We start from the raw sequence: 22181 nt of genomic DNA on the forward strand, positions 1-22181 counted from the left end.
ATCCAAAACTACTGCTATCGTTAATAACAATGATTAACAATGTACACATTCTCTACTTCCGCTAGTTAATACAAAAATAAATCACAGTAGTTTCCAAGTTATCAGCTACAGAGCCTTCTTCACATCCCACTTGTCAGTTCGAAGGATTTTCGAACTAAAATTATCTGTGCTCGCACTGCAGCCCGTGTGACCTGATTACTAACACATGATTTGCTGGCGCTTAGTTTGTTCGCATCTCACTTTACGAGATTTGTTTAAGTAATATCAAAAGCAACACCATTTCTTCCAGCTCATTTTGTTGCATATGAGTACGATTGTTTTGTGTAATAGAGCTATGTTTCTATTGATGCACAGGTAAGCCATATCATTATTAGGGGCAGATTCAGACATTGCCTAGTGCTTATACGGAACAATGAGGTTTATTCTTCTTGCACAGATTCAGATTATCTCATGCTACTGTACACGTTTATTACTGTTGTTAGGCGAAACGTACTCAGAGCAATATATTAGGAAATACTCTGTTGCTCTATGCTTATACCAATGGATATTTTATATTCAGCGATTTGTTCAGTCATGGCCCAAGAATTTTACGTGGTTAAGTATGTAAGCGTTGGTTTCGTTGAAATACATACTGATGTTGTACAATTAAGATTTGTATAAATGTTTGGAATTAGAAGCCCAAAGATAAAGAATACGCATAAAATTTGTTTAGTTATGCAGCAATCACATCTACATGGTCATACCTGTAGCTTTCACAGATACTGCATATGGCGTACACTACACACATAGGAACTCCAAAATCGGAAGTTTCACATAGTTGAAACTAATGGCAACACACAGCCACCAAGAAGCATGAAGTTACACCAGACAGTCAGTTACAAAGATTGAAAAGTTACACCACCAAAAGGACAACTGTTAGTAAATTACTTAACAAGAAGTGGTTACTGCTGTATTGGTGTTAAACCATATGTGAGAGGATGAGAAACCCCTACCACAGAAAGGTGGCATCACGCGCGACGTTCCACACTGTACCGGAAAAATTGTATCATTGTGCAGCACATAGTTCAGGAGATATGACATGATTAACATTAAGCTGCGTGAGCACGAAACTGCAGGGCGAAATTCGCTAAAAATGCAGGTGAAATATATGCACAAATACGTGTGAAATACGTTAAATATATTTGATATGCATTTGAACTGTGCGTACGCAGGCAAAGCCAATGGTAAAAAGCTCGTCCTAAACCCCCGGAGTCCGCCCCGATAGCTGAGTGTTCAGCGCGGCGATCTGTCACGCCAAGTGGCCCGGGTTCGATTCCTGGCTGGGTCGGAGATTTTCTCAGCTCAGGGACTGGGTGTTGTGTTGTCCTCATTATCATTTCATCATCACCAGTGGAAGGCAACGGGAAACCACCACTGGAATCACTACCCTAGACGCTCATGAGGTGGACCTCTCCGACGAGGGTTCCCCCATGACAAGACCTGCCGTAAAGCAGAACACAAAGTTTTTTTTAAGCCCTGGAACGATTTCAGCCAAATCTAGAACACATATTAGATGCGTTTTGGAACGAAATACTGTAGGATAAGAATAACGAGGGCACTATGGTGTCAGTGTGATAACATTGAGAGAGAAGGGGGGAGGAGGAGGTAGGCAGAGAGAGAGAGAGAGAGAGAGAGAGCGGCAGATGCTCAGAGAGAAGAGAGAGGAGGAGGTGGTTAGAGAAAGGAAAGAGGAAGAGATGGACAGAGGAAGGGAAGAGGAGAAGACGGACAGAAATGGAGGGAGAGAGGGAGATGGAGAGAGCAAAATAAGAGAAGGAGGTGGTCAGGGGGAGAGGAAGAAGGAGATGGAGAGATAAAAGGAGGAGGAGGAGATGGAGATGGAGAGGGAGGAGAAGGAGATGGACAATGAAAGAAACCAGGAGGAGACAGACAGAGAGGGCGCGAAGGTGAGATTGAGAGAGAAAGAAGGAGGTAGGGAGGAGATGGACTAATAGAAGATTGGATTAAATACGAGTGCATACCCGGGCACCACCGTGTGCTCAGCTAGTAGGAGCATTCGAGTAACCTCAAACAAGACTAACAAACAGTTTATTTGCCTAGGAGGGAACCTGTTACCATTGTAGTTTCGTTACCGTATCTTTCAAGTTCTGAAGGTGGCAGGAGTAAAGTACAGGGAGCGAAAGGCTATTTACAATTTGTACAGAAACCAGACGGCAGTTATAAGAGTCGAGGGGCATGAAAGGGAAGCAGTGGTTGGGAAGGGAGTGAGACAGGGTTGTAGCCTCTCCCCGATGTTATTCAATCTGTACATTGAGCAAGCAGTGAAGGAAACAAAAGAAAAATTCGGAGTAGGTATTAAAATCCATGGAGACTTTGAGGTTCGCCGATGACATTGTAATTCAGCAAAGGACTTGGAAGAACAGTTGAACGGAATGGACAGTGTCTTGAAAGGAGGGTACAAGATGAACATAAACAAAAGCAAAACGAGGATAATGGAATGTAGTCGAATTAAGTCGGGTGATGCTGAGGGAATTAGTTTAGGAAATGAGACGCTTAAAGTATTAAAGGAGTTTTGCTATTTGGGGAGCAAAATAACTGATGATGGTAGAAGTAGAGAGGATATAAAATGTAGACTGGCAATGGCAAGAAAAGCGTTTCTGAAGAAGAGAAATTTGTTAACATCGAGTATAGATTTAAGCGTCAGGAAGTCATTTCTGAAAGTATTTGTATGGAGTGTAGCCATGTATGGAAGTGAAACATGGACGATAAATAGTTCGAACAAGAAGAGAATAGAAGCTTTCGAAATGTGGTGCTACAGAAGAATACTGAAGATTAGATGCGTAGATCACATAACTAATGAGGAGGTATTGAATAGAATTGTGGAGAAGATGAGTTTGTGGCACAACTTGACAAGAAGAAGGGACCGGTTCGAAGGGCATGTTCTGAGGCATTAAGGGATCACAAATTTAGCACTGGAGGGCAGCGTGGAGGGTAAAAATCGTAGAGCGATTCGAAGAGATGAATACACTAAACTTATTCAGAAGGATGTAGGCTGCAGTAGGTACTGGGAGATGAAGAAGCTTGCACAGGATAGAGTAGCTTGGAGAGCTGCATCAAACCAGTCTCAGGACTGAAGGCCACAACAACATGGCGGTAAGAGTATGTGTACAGGGTTTTTGAGAGGCCTACGAGCGAGATGCCTGCCTGCGCGCTTGCAGGATGTCGTGACGGAAGAGCCTGGAGCGCAGAGTGCCCATTAGTCGATGAAGCATTAAGCAGTCGCAGCAGAGAATGCGCCGGATGGCCGGTCACGCTACAGTATCCGGCTGGTGTTCTATATAGGGCCGCGAGTAGCCGCACAAGGCGCGGCGGACGTCCGGCGGCTCGCCGGCACTCATGCACTCGTTGCGAAACACCCTGCCGCCGAGGACAGCTGCCCTGCTATCTGGCCGCCGCCACAGAGGGGCTGCGGCTGTCGCGTCCCAGTCCTGCCGCCGGCACAGTCGCTACCGGTGCGGCCATGCACGGCCGGCTTAAAGTGATTCTTTATCACCGGTGTTGCTTCTCCCTCCCAACGGTCCGTTTCCTACCTAGGCGTAGGAGTCTGGCCTCCGAGTACAAAACTACGGTGGTACATGAAAACAGCGCCCAGTGAAATTCGCGTCCATACATAGCTCTGCGAAATTTGCGTCCAGTGACCCTGGAAACCAACTGCTTACTAAGTCACTGCTCAACTACACCCCTACAGTCCTCGTTCACCGGAAAAGCTCCTTGTATCCGTAGTGAGGTACTGTGCCGCCCCATCTGAACCGCTCGGCGCCGCTATCCAAATGACCAGCGTCGTAAAAACCCTGTTGGCGGAAGAAGAGCGCAACCAGTGGTCGACATGTCTACGACGTGTCCTTATACACACGCTCCAGTCACGTTAATGTGACCACCGCCTACGTTCGACATCAACGAGCATAACTATTTACACACGTTTGACGGCAGCACTAACAGTGCAGGTTATACACACTATTTGTGGAAATTGCAACACGAAGAAGGAAACGCATGAATTCAATTAATTTAATGCCACAGGTTAGGCACATGACAAGTAACAAATGATTACGGTTTCAAATCTGTACATGTTCTTTGAGGCCGATGTCGTGTGGCCACCATGCACTGGAATTAAAGCTGCTATACGCCGTGGCATTGAATAAATAAGGTTCTGAATACTTTCCTGGGGCATATCCCTCCACGCAGTTCGTATCCGAGCCCACAAATCCGTGACACCAGTTACTGGAGGACTGTGACGCACCAGGTACCGACCAACCATATCCCAGACATGTTCAATGGGCGACATGTTTGGCGAACGAAGAAGACTTGTACATTCCTCGCAGTATGTGGCCGGGCATTGTCCTGTTGAAATGTGGCCTGTGGAGATGCCTGAAGCAGAGGTAGTATCTCAGGTTCCACAACCTCATTAGGTACCGGTTGCTGTTCAAAATGCCCGCAATACGTACGAGGCGAGATCGGTTGTTGTAACCAATGGCGGCCCAAACCATCACACCTGGTGTTTGTCTGATATGCCGCTCCACAATGCAGCCCTCCGAGTAGCGCTCACCACGCTCGACATGTATGCGGCCATCACTGTAGGACACGTTGAAGCGGGACTCATCCGAAAAGATAACATGTTGCCACTCAGCACCCCAGTGACGGTGTTCCCGTGACCGTTGCAGTCGGAGGAGCTTGTGGTTTCCGAACAACGGAAGCCGACGTAACCAGTCCAGCCTGCATCAGACAACGACTAACCGTTGATGCGGACACATTCACACCTGTTGCTGTGCTCCAGCGACGAGCCAACGCTGTGGATTACGCTCTACGGTCCGTAATGGCCATGCGAACAAGATGGCGGTTATCCCGTGCTGTGTTCATGTTCCGTGGTCCAGTTCCCGCTCGTCGCTGCGAACGACCTTCCTCTATCCACCACTTCCACACAGGCATCATTGCAGTAGCAGCATGCCCTGTGCGAGCCGAAATGTCACCGTATGACAACCCCGTTTCCCGGATACCGATCATTCTACCCCGTTAGAAATCGCTCACATGCCGATATGGCTCCCTTTGACGTCGACGAGGCATACTGGCACTCACTGTATTGTCTCTACCTTGTGTGAGAGCTCTGCACCAAGTACCCTAGGCGCAACACCGACCCTGTCGAACCGACATGAGAGGGCTCTGCTCGGCCTACGTGTACCCCGCCTCGCTGCAAAACGTATCACGTATTGCTTGCACACTCGTCGCCACTTCCACCATGTGTGGCGCTATTAGGGTAATTCCTTTTCGGTGTTGCACTTTTCACAAACGGCAGCGTATAAACCATATGGGAGGGGGGGGGGGGGGGACGCAGCAAACAGTGCAGTCGTTTTCGTAATGCGTAAACAGAGTAATTTATCAGACGTCCAAAGTGGCATGACCATTGCCTTTCGGGCCGAGGTTGGGAGCATTTCCGAAACAGTCAAGTTTGTAAACTGTCCGCTTGTCGCTACTGTTATTGTATACCGTGCTTGACAAAATGGTGCCATCCAGAAGCGGCTCCGAGTCAATGTGATTCACCAAGGGCCATATATGACAGCGATCAACGACGATTGCAGAGATGTACACAGGCGTATAGAAGTGCAAGTGCTGATCAACTCACCAGCCAGATGAACCAAGGGACTACCAGGAGTGTCTCCTCAACTACCGTTCAGCGAACGTTGCTGCTTGTGAGCTCCTGCAGCAGGCGCCTGGCTCACGCACCCATGTTGACAGCTGTTCATCGGCGACGAAAACTCGAATTTTTTACGCCGGTATCACAAATGGACATCCACTGTGTGAATCACGTTTTACACCACTGTCAGACAGATGGCCATTGGCGTGTGCGGAGTGAAACGTCTGAAAGCAAACACCCTGAAACAATTGTCGATACGGTCCAGGCTAGAGGGCACTCCCTGGGTGACATCGTTGTTCTGTAAGGTAAAATGGATCAACACAAATATGTATGTATCTTTGTGGACCCTGTCCATCACATGTAGATTGTTCTTCCTTGATACGATGATACCTACTAGCAGGACAATGCAATGTGTAACACAGCTCACAGTGTACATGCGTGGTTGGAAGGGCACCAGTGTGAGTTTACCGTACTCCCCTGGGCGCCAGACTCCCCGGATTTAAATCCAATCGAGAATCTGTGTGACGACCTCGTTCGGACTGTTCGAGCCAAGGATCGTCAACCAAGACACCTGTCGCAGCTGCCCTCGGCACTGGAGTCGACATGGGCCCACATCTCTCTCTTGCTACCTTTCAGAACCTCACTGACACTCTTCCTGCACGTCTCACAACGATCCCCCGTTGATCACATTGATTTGCCTGGAAAGCGTAGACCCATATTGCATTGTTTCTAGTTGTATGAAGAGAGTAACTGTTCTCGAAACAGATACCACTGATGACCATGAAGCTTCTCTAGAATAAATGATAATTAATTGAAACCCTCAGCTGCCGACAGATGTTGTTGATATTCCTTGATGGGGACAGCTGAAAATGTGTGCCCCGACCGGGACTCGAACCCGGGATCTCCTGCTTACGTGGCAGACGCTCTGTCCATCTGACCCACCGAGGTCACAAATGAATAGCGCGACTGCAGGGACTTATCCCTTGCACGCTTCCGGTGAGACCCATATTCCCAACTGTCCACAATCTACATACGTAATGTTCCTAATAGATATTGGCCCATCCACTCACTACTCGCGCCAACTAAGTCTCAGATGGATAGAGCGTCTGCCATGCAAGCAGAAGATCCCGGGTTCGAGTCTCGGTCAGAAATTATGTTTTCAGCTGTTCCCATCGAGGTATATCAAAAACACCTGTCGGCATCTGAGGGTTTCAATTAATTATCATTGTTTCTAGTTGTTTTAATGTTTGGTTCAAATGGCTCTGAACACTATGGGACTTAACATCTATGGTCATCAGTCCCCTAGAACTTAGAACTACTTAAACCTAACTAACCTAAGAACAGCACACAACATCCAGTCATCACGAGGCAGAGAAAATCCCTGACCCCGCCGGGAATCGAACCCGGGAACCCGGGCGCGAGAAGCGAGAACGTTTTAATGTTTAAAGTCTGCTTTTCCTTCTTTTTCTTCTTATGCAGAAACGCCGTGTTCATGTATCGCTGCAGTTGTTTTCTTCTTCCGTCCTAATTTGAAAGATGATATTATGGTTTGTCAGCTCAAAATTTTTACTAACGCGTAATTTATTGTATGATGCACCCTCTCTCCATTTACAGAATATCTTACTTATATTGCATATTTAGCTTCCACATGGTAATAATGACAATGATATGCAGAATTATTATTACCAAGAAAACTGTTTTCATATTTTGAAATGAGATGTAGAGGGCATATGCACGTAACACTACGCGGGGGAGAGTACAGTATATGGTACCCATATATCTGCATAATCCAGGCCTGTTATTTGTATGACAATGCACGTTTATTATGAAGTATACTTTCTGAAGTAGATGTGAAAAAATTTTAAAATTCCGTGTCTAGAATTTGGTTTTTTGTTTTCCACTGCAGTTTCCATCGTACCTTCTAAATGTGAACTACGTTCGTAGATAAAGAAATACCTACATAGCAAGCTGGGTTTGTGGATGATAAACACGAGAGCAGATTCTCAATGGCAGACAGCTAACTGAAAAATATAGAGAATTCAGTACAGCCGGTCGCTGTGGCCGAGCGGTTCCAGGCGCTTCAGTCCGGAACCGCGCTGCTGCTACGGTCGCAGGTTCGAATCCTGCCTCGGGCATGGATGTGTGTGATTTCGTAGGTTAGTTGGGTTTAAGTAGTTCTAAGTCTAGGGGATTGATGACTTCAGATGTTAAGTCGCATAGTGCTAAGAGCCATTTGAACCATTTTTGAATTCAGTATCCCTTTAATTTTGTGTTTCTAAGACTACAGCAAGCCTTTCTAATGATTGCGATGGGCAGAACTGTCGAATGTGATAGCGGAATGGGCATTGCTGATTACCTTATTACCGTTATCAGAAATCCCTACGCTGACAGCTAGCGAATAATTAGGTTAGATAAGACTATTTCAGTTCCTTTTGAACCATGTAAAGGAGTTAGATAAGGGCGCATTATATCTGCAGCTCTGTTTAGCATCTATGGACAGTATACTACGAAAAAAGATCTTCGTGGCTTGATTCGCTGGATCTGAATTGGAGGACGAAGAATCGGTAAATTAAGAGTTACTGTTGAAACAACACTGTGTACAGAATCACAACTCGTAGTGGAGGAACTGTTGGGTAAATTTAAGAGAGAAAGCAGTTAGTAACAAAAACATCATGATTATGAATGACTACAGAGGTGAGTTACTGCCAGCTACTGGTGTACTTTCAGGATATGGAATAGCTGATCGTTTTGTGAACCTGGGCTCATTGGTTCAGAAAGAGGATGGGTGTACACAGAAAATACGGCATAGAATTGTTCTGGATAAGGATGCTGCATCGATGCTAACAGTGGTTTGGAAAGACCGAGCTAAGACGTACTAAATTGAGAGTGCGGAAGTCTCTGTTTTTTTCAGTTTACCTTCATGGATCTCAAACGTGGACAAGGTGTATAACACCTTGGAACATTGCTGCACGCTCCAGTTGTTATGTTGCTGTGACCACTGAAATCGTTTTACCTTGTTTTGTTTGCGTTATAAAGGTTTTTTTGGACGATATGCCCACCTTCAAAACTTGTTCACGAAGGCGGTGTTTCACCATTGAGACAGAGACTGGTGCTGCTCGCGTACTACTCACTTCCTCGCAAGCTTCAGGTGCTGTAGGAGTCCTATGGCTCTGAGCACTATGGGACTTAACATCTGTGATCATCAGTCGGAGTCCTATGACACTTACTCTGTCCACATACGAACTGACCCTTCCTGTATCATGTGACTTCGAGATCGCGAAACACTTGCATTGGCACCAGTTTTCCTGAAGCGCAGCAATGTATACACCATTGCGGATTGGGCTACGTCAACTTTTGTTGCTACTGTCCTGCTAGAATAGCCTTACTGATGCAGAGCTACAATTACAACACATTCTTCTGTCCCGTTAGGCAGTAATTTGGTATGAACCTGATTAGGTATACAAACGTACCGCGAGATGCACACAGTGTACTGCTAAATAGTGCGAACTGATTGTTACACAGACAGCTGGAGGAATGAGGCATATTCGAATGGAACCGTCTGAAGTAAAGGCACGTCAGTGTTACTGTGGATATTCATAAGCACCCCTCTCATTGAACAAACACTCAAATACACTATAGAGGCGCTTAGTCTCTATGTGTGTGACAACGGGGATATGATAGAACATTCAAAACGAAGTTTGATACGTGATCGAAAACTTTTGACCGGTAATGTACCTACATGAAACTGCAGTTGAGAGAGAACATTCTAAGCCTATGTTTTACACATTGACGTGAATCGAAAGTGAAGAAATAATGTAGATCATTTGCTAAAGCGGCGGCCAGAGTGGCCGTGCGGTTCTAGGCGCTGCCGTCTGAAACCGAGCGACCGCTACGGTCGCAGGTTCGAAGCCTGCCTCGGGCATGGATGTGTGTGATGTCCTTAGGTTAGTTAGGTTTAATTGGTTCTGAGTTCTAGGCGACTGATGACCTCAGAAGTTAGGTCGCATAGTGCTCGGAGCCATTTGAGCCATTTTGATTTGCTAAAGCAATTAAATTTCCACTACTTTTGGCATTTCTTGGGGAACCAAAAACCATTAAGTCGACGAAATTTGATCTTTTCAGCTATTGACGTATTATGGTGTGATAACTGTTCACATAGGCAAATAGAATTTATAGCCCATATATTTTGAGGTGCACAGGTAATTATCTCCTAGACGTTTCTTTCAGCATGTGAAAATGATAACAGCACCGCTTATAGTACACGTATCCCTTTATAAAATTTGTGGTAACAGTGCATCATAGTTTGGGAACAATACCGATACCTATCAACGTTATTATAGATCGAAATATTGTATACAGAAACCTGGGTTAAGTTCGACTGAGGAAAGTGTGAAGTTACAGATATCAAACTCTTTGACGTCCCAACTAAGAAAATGAAAAGTTTCGCAGACAGCAGAAGTGTGTTTAAATGCGGATTATACACGCAAATACGTTCCATTTCATAATGCTTATCATGAATATAGTCTACGATGCGTGTCATGCAACTTAAGAAAGACTCATTACGTCACAGTGTATCGTGCTACCGCCTTTGTGAATGAATGTCGAGACGCTGGTGCAAACCAGACGTGCTTATCGTTGTATCCGTTCACTGCTCACATGACTGTGTCTGGAGGAAAAGTTTCGAAGTCCTTGGAATACTACTCATACCTTTGAAATGAACTAGCTTTTAAACTCATATGATTTTAAGTCACATGACTGAAAGTCCGGCCTGCAGTACATATTTATTAACACATATCCGTTAAGCAAAGTAGCTGATGGTGGCCGAAGAAGAGAGGATACAAAATGTAGACTGACAATGGCTAGAGAAGCATTTCTGAAGAAGGAAAGTTTTTTAATATTAAGCACAGGTTTAAGTGTCAGGAAGTCTTTTCTGAAAGTGTTTATATGAAGTCTAGTCATCTATGGAAGTGAAACACGGACGATAGTCAGTTTAGACAAGAAGAGAATAGAAGCTTTGGAGATGTGGTGCTACAGAAGAACGCTGAAGATTAGATGAATACGTCACGTAACTAATGAGGAAGTTCTGAACAGAATTGGGGAGCAAAGGAATTTGTAGCACTAGCTGACTAGAAGAAGGGATCGGTTGGTAGGACATGTTCTGAGGCATCAAGGGATCACCAATTTAGTATTGGAGGGCAGTGTGGAGGGTAAAAACCGTAGAGGGAGACCAAGAGATGAATACAGCAAGCAGCTTTAGAAGGTGCGGAATACTTACTCGGAGATGAAGCGGCTTGCACGGAATAGAGGAGCATGGAGAGCTGCATCAAACCAGTGTTCGGGCTAATGACCATAACAACAACAATGACAACTACATCCCTTAAGTCTCACAAAGGTTGCGATGTGTATCTTGTACCAAGCAAACCATAAAGCGTCCCTGTATAACCGATGATCGTTTCTTTGTAGAGTTCATTTGTTCCCTCTGTGTTAACTTTTGGATGACTGGGAGTATATTTAGAATCACATATATGTTAAATTCAAGTAGGCAATTTTTTCTTGGTACCGTTCTAATTCTGAAGGTGTCAGGGTAAAATACAGGAAGCGAAAGGTTCAAAAATGGTTCAAATGGCTCTGAGCACTATGGGACTTAACAGCTGTGGTCATCAGTCCCCTAGAACTTAGAACTACTTAAACCTAACTAACCTAAGGACATCACACACATCCATGCCCGAGGCAGGATTCGAACCTGCGACCGTAGCCATCGCGCGGTTCCAGACTGTAGCACCTAGAACCGCTCGGCCACTCCGGCCGGCTGTAGCCATGTATACAAGTGAAACATGTACAAGAAGAGAACAGAAGCTTTCGAAATGTGATCCTACAGAAGAATGTTGACGATTAAGTGGGTAGATCACGTGAGTAATAAGGAGGCACTGAATAGAACTGGGAAGAAGAGAAATTTGTGGTACAACCTGACTAGAAGAAGGGATCGGTCTGTAGGACACGGTGTGAGGCATCAAGGAATCACCAATTTAGTACTGGAGCGAAGCGTGGAGGGTAAAGATCGTAGAGGGAGACCAAGAGATGAATACACTAAGCAGATTCAGATGGATGTAGGTTGCAGTAGTTATTCAGAGATGAAGAGGCTTGCACAGGATGGAGTAGCATGGAGAGCTTCATGGAACTAGTATCTGGACTCAAGACCACAACAACAACACCGTTACACAAAAAAAGAAAAGAAAGCTGTGCTAGTATTTAAGTTTCTTGGCAGAGTGTAATTATGGCAACCGATGTTTACGATGTTATGCAGTATATTTGTGTAGTATGTTATACAGTGATCATATCACTTCCAATATTTTTATTTGTAACTTATTGTTTCATAATTTCATCAATTTGGTTGTGACTAATTGATGACATCGTAATTCTGTCAGAGACAGCTTTGGAGTTGGAAGAGCAGTTTGAACAGAATGAACAGTGTCTTGGAAAGAGAATACAGGATACACATCAACAAAATCAATACAAGCATAACGGAATGTAGTCAAATTAAAGCAGGTGATGTTGAGGGAATTAAATTAGGAAACGGTACATTAAAATTAGTAGATTAGTTTTGCTATTTGGGCAACAAAATAACTTGCGATGGCAGAAGTAGGGAGGATATAAAATATAAAGCATCTGTAGCAAGAAACGTGTTTCTAAAGAAGAGAAATTTGTTAATATCGCGTGAGGATTTAAATGTTAGGAAATATTTTCTGAAGTTATTTGTCTGGGCTGTAGCCTTGTATGGAAGTGGAACGAGGACGATAAACAGCTCATACAAGAAGAGAAAAAAAGCTTTTGAAATGTGGTGCTACCGTACAACAATGAAATGTAGACGGGTAGACTGCGTAAATATTGAAGGGGTACTGAACAGAATCGCTGACTCAAGAAATTTGTGGCACAGTTTGAGTAAAAGAGAGGATCGGTTTATGGTACACATTCTGAGGGATCAAGGCATCACCGATTTAGTTCTGGAATGAGGTGTGGGAGGTAAAAATTGTAGAGGGAGACCAACAGATGAATACAGAAAGCAGATTCAGACGAATGTAGGTTGCAGTACTTATTCGGAGATGAAGAGGCGTACGCAGGATAGAGCAGCGTGGAGATCTGCATCAAGCCAGTCTTCGGAGTGAAGACCACAACAACAGCCTATTTATTATTCAGAGACTTGGTGACTAGTGACCCCCTTAAGTAATTCTTCATGAAAGTGTCGGATTTCCTTCTTTTTTTTTAGTTATGAGCTATTCGACTTGTTTAATGCAGATCTCCATCCCTCCCTAATTGTGCTGATCTTTTAATTTCTATACAACTATTACTTCCAACATCTTCTATAATAAGAACTTGAATTTTTAAAATTTTTGCAGATAATTTCTCAAAAACGGATGTTCGGGTATCAATTTCTAATGCTGACACAGAAAATTATTTTAATTTTTTTCTATTTCGTCAGAATTTTTCATATTACAAGATCTTACACTTTACACACTTAAGTAACTGCAACACTCCAGCCGGTGTGGCCGAGCGGTTCTAGGCGCTTCAGTCTGGAACCGCGCGAACGCTACGGTCGCAGGTTCGAATCCTGCCTCGAGCATGGATGTGTGTGATGTCCCTAGGTTAGTTTGGTTTAAGTAGTTCTAAGTTCTAGGGGTCTGATGACCTCAGATGTTAAGTCCCACAGTGCTCAGTGCCATTTGAACCATGTTTGAACTGCAACACCAATATAAAAATAAATTATCAATCAAGATCTTTGTTTTTATAATTACTGTTTTATATTTTTAGGTATATGCTAAAAATATTTCTTTAGGAACATAATGCGTACTCTGTTTCATTTAATTTTCAAATTTAATCTTTTTTTATTTCCTCGCGAAATATTCATCTTTACCGTCCCTCTTCAACATACACCATTCTTTCATTCCGCCTTTCTTGGTACCTCTTCTTCATCTTGTTAATCTCCTGGCGAAAGCGTTTTTCCACGCTCCTCAGTATAATCACCTAGATTTTCAGGAAAATAGTCAGTATGTGAGTGTAGGAGATGAAGTTTTACACTCACATTACAGTCTTGTTGAAATTGTTCAACATGATTTCGGCGATGTTCCTGAAAACTAGATGTTTTTATTCTCTATAAAGTTTTTAGTAACAGAGCTGAAGGCAGTCCATGCATGTTTTTCCGTAAATTTTATTTCTTTCTCGGATCTGTGGTCCTTCACAAATTTGAGGACCAACAAAAAATACCATTTTTTAATTTTTCTTTACTAATGAAGTGAAATTAGAAAGAAATGTTCTTAAAAGTACGATTTAATTTGTGGAAAAGCCCTTCGAAATTGCTTTATTAAATCTAGTTTTATATACTGTGATGGAAGCAATATTTTGTTGTGAGCTTGAAGCAGTGTTTTTGGTCTCAGGCTCAAAATGTCTCCGATTTGGGAAAACCTTACACTCTGTTACTCGCATTAAAAGCAGGGCATTTTCATGTATCCAGCATGCTATTCTAACAAAATTCCTGCATTACTCGTCATTTAGTTTGAGGCTCTAGCGGTAGCAGTGTTTACAGACAGAATTACTGTGTTTCCCGTCCACCTATAAGTCAAACAACTATATTTTCTTTTTTTTATATGCCTTAACATGTTGTAGCACCTTCATGGCGTCGTCAGTGGATAGTTTCATTTAGCTGGGTAAAATGTAAACAAATTTTAAGCAATAATTACTCTAGCGAAATTTGGTCTAGAGTAGTTTTTTCTGTTGTTTCTTTGTTGTTGGATTGCGTAGGACCTTAACGACAATACTGTATATTGGTAACTTGTCATCTACAATTAACTGATGCCACCCTGACTTTAGCTTTGACTAATTTATTTCACCATAAACACGATTTTGCTGCACGAAATCGTTTCGTGACTCTATGCTGCGATTACTTACAGTTAGAGAACGGATATTTCGAAACTACCTGTAAGTAACTGCAAAAATAGTCGCAAAATATTTTTGTATAAAAAGTTTTATTTATAGATTAAGTAATTTGTAAAGTTTACAACCAAAGTCGTAGTAACATCAGTGAATTGTAGATCACAAGTTACGAACATACTGTGACATAAAAAGGTCGCTACACAATTCAACAACCCAACAATGTAGAAAAAATTAACGTGATAACAACAGACAAAAAACTGGTTGAGGCCTAATTTTGTTATATTAATTATTATTTAAAACATGTTTACATTTCACAGAACTAAATAAAAGTACACACTGAGATGGACAGCTTTTTCGTAATAAGGGACCTGAAACGCAGAAAAATTTCAATAACTACAAACAAAATAAACTTTGCTCCATTATCAGAAAAATAAAACAAAATATCTCTTCATAGAAAGGAAAGAAGATGACATTATAATAGATGGGAATACTATTGACGCATTTCAGAATTATTAATATCAGGGAGTTTTAATCTCAGATTAGGATTCTAGTAAACAAGAAGACAACACAAGCTATATAAGCAATTAAAAAGCCGAACTCCATCCACTGGCCACATAAAATTACGTAAAAGCAAACTAAGGTTATATGAATCAATAATACAAAACATTTGTTTATATGAAATGGAGTCCTGGGAAGTGACGTAAAAGACAGAGAAAGACTTGAAGCCATAGTAATGGATTTTTTGAGAAGAAGTTTTATCGTATCAAAGCGAGAGCAGATTCCCAATAAAGAAATTAGGAAGCAAATGAAAACTCCCATTTACACCACCGAACAGGTAGTAAAACGGCATGTAAAATAGGATGGGCATGTGATCAGATTATCAAATGAAACCACTACGCTGGCGATCTCCATACTAGCAAACTACAAAAAAACTGGAGTGCCACATTTGGAAAATTTCACCATGTTGTAAAATTTCTGGTACTAGTACCCTGAACAGAAAAAACAGAAGTGGCTTATCCATCATATCCCATGATTATATTTATTTGTGGAAAGCGAAACAAAACAGAAGTGGCTTATCCATCATATCCAATGATTATGTTTATTTGTGCAAAGCGAAACAGAAACTATCAGACAAATGTCCCTTTTTAATAAGAGAAACTCTTTTAAAAATTGATGACCTCAGCTTTTCAGGGCATAAGGAATGGTGTCTTCCTTCAGCTGGATAAACTTGTTTCAAACAGTCTTGCCCTTCATAATCACACTCATCAACTGAAAAAAGCTGTACTCGTAGAGTATTGTAAAATAAGGCTACATATTGAAGCGATGCTCACTGTTGTTTAATAATCAGTCATTTTGTGATTGTCTTGAAAATACAATTACAGACGCATATGGTGACAGCTGCAGCTAAACTGTAGTTTTTGTGTTTGTTTGAATGAAATAAATTAATGAATTTGAATCCCATTCTGTAGACCTCCGCTGTATTTTTCATAAAATCTGTTGCTGACAAGTGAGAAATTAATGCCTTATATTTGTTTCAGTGTGTAATTAAGAATAACAGTTTCCAAATTTCTGTGCCTTAAAACTGTGTTATCATTTTAATTTTTGAGATGATCGCACAGTTTTTTTTTCTTTTCCCTCATATAGAGTTTCCACTGCAGCAAGAATTGGATTAAATCAAGTTGATTCTACAAGATCTGTGTTAAGTGACACAGTAATATATTTCCACAGTACAAGGATAGAAGATTTGCAAAAGTGCTGTTTTCCTGTTATGAATTAAGTGCTTGTATTGCAACCATCAGTATTTTCATTTTTCTTTTGTGTTAACTGCTGATCTGAGTATTTTGTTCAACTTTTTGACACCAGGTGAGAATGTGAAAATGTTGTCATCAGAAATGTAATCCCCCGCCCCCCTGACCCTTTACCAGAAAAAGCTGCAATCTTAACACACATAATATAGTCTACTGCAGATCCTAAGGAAGTTATGGAACTGATAATGATCCTGTTAAAAAGTCCTGTTTATTTTATTCTTCCGAGAGAGCAGTTCAGCAATGATAAGTACACAATAATATTAAGACAGACACAGTGGTATCAAGCTTGATTAATGTTTGTATAAAATGTTTACAGTGTACATTGCTGGCCATGTAAATGTTTTTTTGTTGGGTGGGAGGGGGGGGGGGTTGGGCACTGATGTTGACATATTTTGATTCTGCTCTAAATGAACCCTCCGGGGCAGGGCACTTTAAATAAATAAAGTATGTGGGCATGTGTAGTACACAGGGGGCAGCAAGATTATTGTGTAAAGCAGATAAACTACACATAGCGCAGAATGCTTTTTAAGGCTCTTGGTATTCTTACTCCCGAATACTAGTACTCCATTATAGTTTTTCTAACTGACAACAGAAACAAGTTTCTGCTGGATTGTGATGTACTTAACACGATACAAGGAACCAAAATCATTTTCATGTGCACTTTGCATTCTTGCCCAGTGTTCTAAGAGGAGTAATGGATTCTGCTGCAAACGTTTGATATTCAGCAAGATCCCATCTAACACAAAGCAAGAAACAGGGAATTTCTATCAACTCAAAGGAAAACTATGCTCAAATTAACCACTCTTTTTAGTTCTTGAAAATCTAGATTCAATAATTAAAAAGTTCTGTTGGTTATTTGGTAGGTACGAATGTATCTTGTCAACTTGTATATTAAATAGTAATGTACTACAAGCAAGACTCTTTCTTTGTACTTCAATTAATTAGCTACTTTATGTATGAATATAACTATGCAGTACAGAGGTAAACACATTAATGTTAATTCAGATTGTCTACAATTTGCTTCATGTTACTGTAGATCTTGACTCATCCCACATCCCACAAGCTTCCCCATCTACAGTGTAATTTCGTTACAGATCAGATTTTTTTGTGTTAACAGCACAATTAATGTCCTTCATATATGCCCAGAGAAGTCTTCTTTTGACCCTACACACTTCACAAACGGATGAAAATCACAGATGTGAAGGGGAACTGTTTCACTATTTCAAAATCCTTGTAGATCTATTTCCATGAGTTGAAAGTTGGAATGAATTTGACCCATGGATGTAAAACTTGATGGGCGACTAAGGTTCTTGAGACGACATATTGTTAATATGTAATTCACTACACAAGTATTATCAACGTAATGTAATGTATTACACTTCCGTTCTTGATGTGGTTTCGGTGTCTGTACTAGATTAAGCAAAAGTCGGAAAATTATCCGCTTATTTTGTGTAGTTACCTGATGTTAGGCGCATAAGCGAATTTTCTTTCTTACAAGGCATACTAAAACATCTCACACATATTCTTATGGAATCGTTAGAAAAGTAATGCTGCGTGCGAAATTGTTATTTTGTCTTCCAAACCTGTGGAAGCGGTGAACTACTAGAATTCACACTACAAAATAAGTAAATAAATAAAAATAAAATAAAATAATTCACCAAATAACAGTTATTCTGTCGCTTGTTAAAAATAGCTCGCAATGCGTTTCAACCTGATCACATGTATAAACGATAACCATTGTTTTATTACCAGGAATTCCGGAGAAACTAGGTTAACTGCACTACTGCATGTGTAACAGTAGTGCTACAGTTCGTTCAATTGCCAAAATGAATGCCTAAATTTAGCTATAAATGAGAAAAACTCTGTCAGCTCACTTCACACAGCACATAATGACAGGAACTCGGCTTTCTGCCCCGAGTCACGTGACTTAGATGTTGGTTTCAAGCCTTAACACGGCAGAGATTGTGACATGCGTGATCATTGTTATACATGGTGTATGATAGGCCTATATACTGGTTAATCACAGTCTAACTTAGCAGTTGCGACACTCCGTCTGTTTTTTGTTATCTGCTGCGATAGCATAATTGCAAGCGGCCAGTAATATCACATGGTTGTGAATAATATCGTTTATATTGATTCGTGGGATAGTTTATGCAATAGGAAGCGTATTTAATGCAACAAAAATCGACAATAACTAAACGTTGACAGCCCATTAGCCCATTCTTAGTTTCCTATGGAGCCTGGGAGGGATGAAACGGCATCTTACCAACAGTTTATTTCCTATTCTCCTGTAATGTAGAGATATGTACTAAACAACGTCAATAACAAAAAATTGCTAGTAAACACCAGAAGAACTGAAGCATTACAAGAAAATGTCGTTTATCTAACCAACAACGTGAAGCTTTGTTCGCTAAACTTTCAAACAAATCAGTGAAAGTAGGAAACCTGTATCGAATGTAATACCTACATTATTTAACGTCGAAAATAGGCCACCACACCTGTAGCTGAAAGGAAACCGATAATAAAACGACAAATAAAGTAAAGCTGTTTCCCAACACAGAAGAAACCAATTGCAAAATAGTTGCTACGTCTGAACCACAAACGGCAAGAACCTTCAACATATAGGCTTTTGAAGCAAAAGTAATTACATTTACAAAAATATTCATCTAGTAGAAAGTCAAGTGAAGCGTTGAGAATGGGCGTATCATTAGACGTCATAAACGTTTTTCACGTGTCATGGAAAGTTAATAGCCGGCCGCGGTGGTCTAGCGGTTCTAGGCGCTCAGTCCGGAACCGCGCGACTGCTACGGTCGCAGGTTCGAATCCTGCCTCGGGTATGGATGTGTGTGATGTCCTTAGGTTAGTTAGGTTTATGTAGTTCTAAGTTCTAGGTGACTGATGACCACAGATGTGAAGTCCCATAGTGCTCAGAGCCATTTTTTGAAAGTTAATATCTTAATAAGAACAGATAACAATAGAAAAATATGATAAAATATTTCTTTATATTCTTTTGCTTTCAGTGGAGTAAGCTGCAGTTATGCAGATATTCGAAAGTATTAGTATTTCTTCCTGAGTAAGTTGTAGTTTATGTTACTGAATCAATGAAATTTGACTGTTCTTACATTTATTTCACGATAGTTTATGCCACTTAGTAATTTACTAACGAATGGAACACAAAAAGTAACAAATATTGTCTTTAAGATTCAGGTATATGTCTGCTTTCTCACAGCTTGGAATGTTAGTGTTGCTCCAGGTGTCAAACGGAAACCAGTTTCGCGCCATGGAGTGCCGCGACTTTGTGTATTTAATGATAGATAAAATATTTTGTACGTAGTTTTGACGAATGCAATATATGTAGTATTTACTGTCAACTTATTCGTGTAAGTAGCAGACGGAGAAACCAGAAATAATGTGTATCGACAAGCAGTTCAATAAACAGATTACGAGTATAAAATCAGACTTTTTTTCCTTCCTTGGCATTGCAAATCACGCCGGATTCAGCTAGTACACAATAAAAAAGAATTTGCAAGACGGTCACTGTTATACCTTAGAACAATATGCGTAATCTTTGCAGAATGTGGTTGTTTGAATATGCGTCATATACAGCTGGTCAATGCGTTGCTGCAGTAGCGAACTGGTCGCTTATCGCAGGCAGTTAAAGGGACAGTTAAAGGGACATTCACGCTGACGGCTGGTGCTCGGCGATTGGTCGAGTGGAATTCACGATAGTTGAGCAGCGGCGAGAGCGGAAAGTCGATGCGCAGGCGCACGGGCGCGCTCGGGGCGACGGCAGAGCTGCCTGGCGGTGTATTCTAGTTGTGGCGTTGCCGCTGGCGCAACATTGATCTGCAGGGCTGTGCGCTCGCAAGTCACTGGTGCGCGTAGGACGGGCGCTAGTAGCGAGCTGCCAGCGGCGCATTGCCATGAAGGACCTGCCGCCGCGCGTAAGTACACACAAAGCACTACGTCCTGCCTGTGTCGCTGATTATGTTCTCTGTTAGCTTCCTGGGACGCACGTGGGCGCTGTTGACAAGAGAGTGTCTTTTGGAGTTCGCTGGCCAATTGCTGTGTTCCGCAAGTGTCAGTTTCAGTGCCATTATCGCATATTGTCTGTTTCGCTACGACCCCTTCTGCGTCTTGCTTTACATACACCTTTCTTTATTTGGATGTGCAGTAAAAAGATTTCAGCGTGCTTTTCAAGGTATACTAGAAGATCAAGCCAGCTTATAAACAAAGCAATAAATTGTTGTATGTAAATCAGAAGAGTGTTTTTCCATTTTTAGTACTAAATATTGACCACCAATTGTTGAACGAAAGACATTTAGCGCATATTCTGCCTCTGTCCATTTAGGGTGTGTCCGTAGCATTGTCCTTCCACGGAAGTTTTGCAATTCGTTGGCCAACTGTTGTGTTCCACAAGTGTCTAAGTGCTCAGTTATGTATTGTCTCTGATCATTACAACTCCAACCGCGTCTCCTTTATGTGTAAGTTCTTTCGTAAGAATGTGCAGTGGAAGCATTCTAAGCATAGGTTTCGAGGTGTGATACAGAAACTGCTAAATAATGAAGTCAACTTACATGCACAAAAATTTGCATGTGTTAATAAGGAGTGATTTTTCTCACTTTTAGTACTAAATCTTGGCCACCATTTGTAGCAATAAATACACCTAGGAGACAATTTATATCTGTCCTGTTTGGGTGTGACAGTAGCAGGAGGTCGCATTGTTCTACGACAGCTTTGTATAGCTCCAGGAGAGAAAAATAAAATGATTTGAAATGTGGGTTCCGAGTAGGTAAACAGAGGATTCTCTTCGATCAATATTTCCTTAGTACCATTACATCTCCGTGTTGCGCCATCCTGATAGAAAACAATCTTTCTCGGTTTGTGAGAAAACGAACACTGCAACTCATCTGAACAGCCGAATTTCCGTAAACTGTGTGTGTTATATGAAGAAAGGACCCTTATAATGTGAATGTTACCGACTCGACCTGAGGTGCGCACGAACTCGGCCATCTCGTTGGTTACTCTAAAAGCTCAAATGCGGAAAATATACGCACTCATTGACGTGAATAGTTGCCTCACCTATGGAAATTACACACTTTGAGAATGAATGTTTCAGTCTTCTTTTCCATAACGTTTGTATACTGGTTACGTTTAAAATTATGAGTTTCTGTAATTTTACGACGCAGATGCATATGTAAGTACTCTCAGTTTGCATCGCATAACTCAATAGGCAGCTGATATTGTTAACACGTAGCTGGAAATATGACGATAATTTATTTTCTACTTCGAATGCATAGGTACGAAATCCATTTTCTGTCGGCTCACTATTGTCTTGGTGCTGTCACTTTCTTCACACTTACGAAATCCACCGCCTCTCATCGGTTAGGTTGGCTAGACTGCACAGAATCATCCACAGGTACGTTTCAGTGCAACTGCGGGCCAATGTTAAACAAAAAATAAAAATACATGGGATTTTCTTTGGCCAGACGTCATGATAATATTCCACTAGTCATCGTTCAACTGCAGTGCTAACAAGAAGTACAAAAATGACTTTCAGAATAACCCTAATTCATCTGCTGATCGAAAAATTCCCACTGCGCAGAATGTTGCTGTTCTCGGTTGGAAAACTGTACTTGAAGGTTTTTTTATTTGTCTCCTAACATTACCCCTTCAACAGTCTCGAGATATTTGTATCACATACTGCTTTCGCGATTGATGATATGTGTGTGCTACATTAAAATAGTCGTTAGGTGATATGA

The 22181-nt window shown here is 41.6% G+C and overlaps 1 protein-coding gene across 6 annotated transcripts in view; it reads left to right on the forward strand.

Moving 5' to 3' along the window:
- The window catches only part of LOC126412721 (uncharacterized), a 275993-nt gene that overhangs the window by 146322 nt on the left and 107490 nt on the right, over window positions 1-22181 (forward strand). Inside the window, exon 1 of one of the 6 annotated variants that reach the window (XM_050082441.1) lies at window positions 20130-20363. The exons of 4 other annotated variants lie outside the window; for them this stretch is intronic. In XM_050082441.1, the coding sequence (XP_049938398.1) occupies window positions 20343-20363 (21 nt within the window). In that variant the 5' untranslated portion in view covers window positions 20130-20342. Of the gene's footprint in view, window positions 1-20129; window positions 20364-22181 lie in introns of those variants that run through there. One more of the 6 variants, XM_050082444.1, reaches the window with a different exon arrangement.

Source organism: Schistocerca serialis, chromosome 7, assembly GCF_023864345.2.
Source record: "Schistocerca serialis cubense isolate TAMUIC-IGC-003099 chromosome 7, iqSchSeri2.2, whole genome shotgun sequence".
In the NCBI taxonomy this organism is placed as follows: domain Eukaryota; kingdom Metazoa; phylum Arthropoda; class Insecta; order Orthoptera; family Acrididae; genus Schistocerca; species Schistocerca serialis.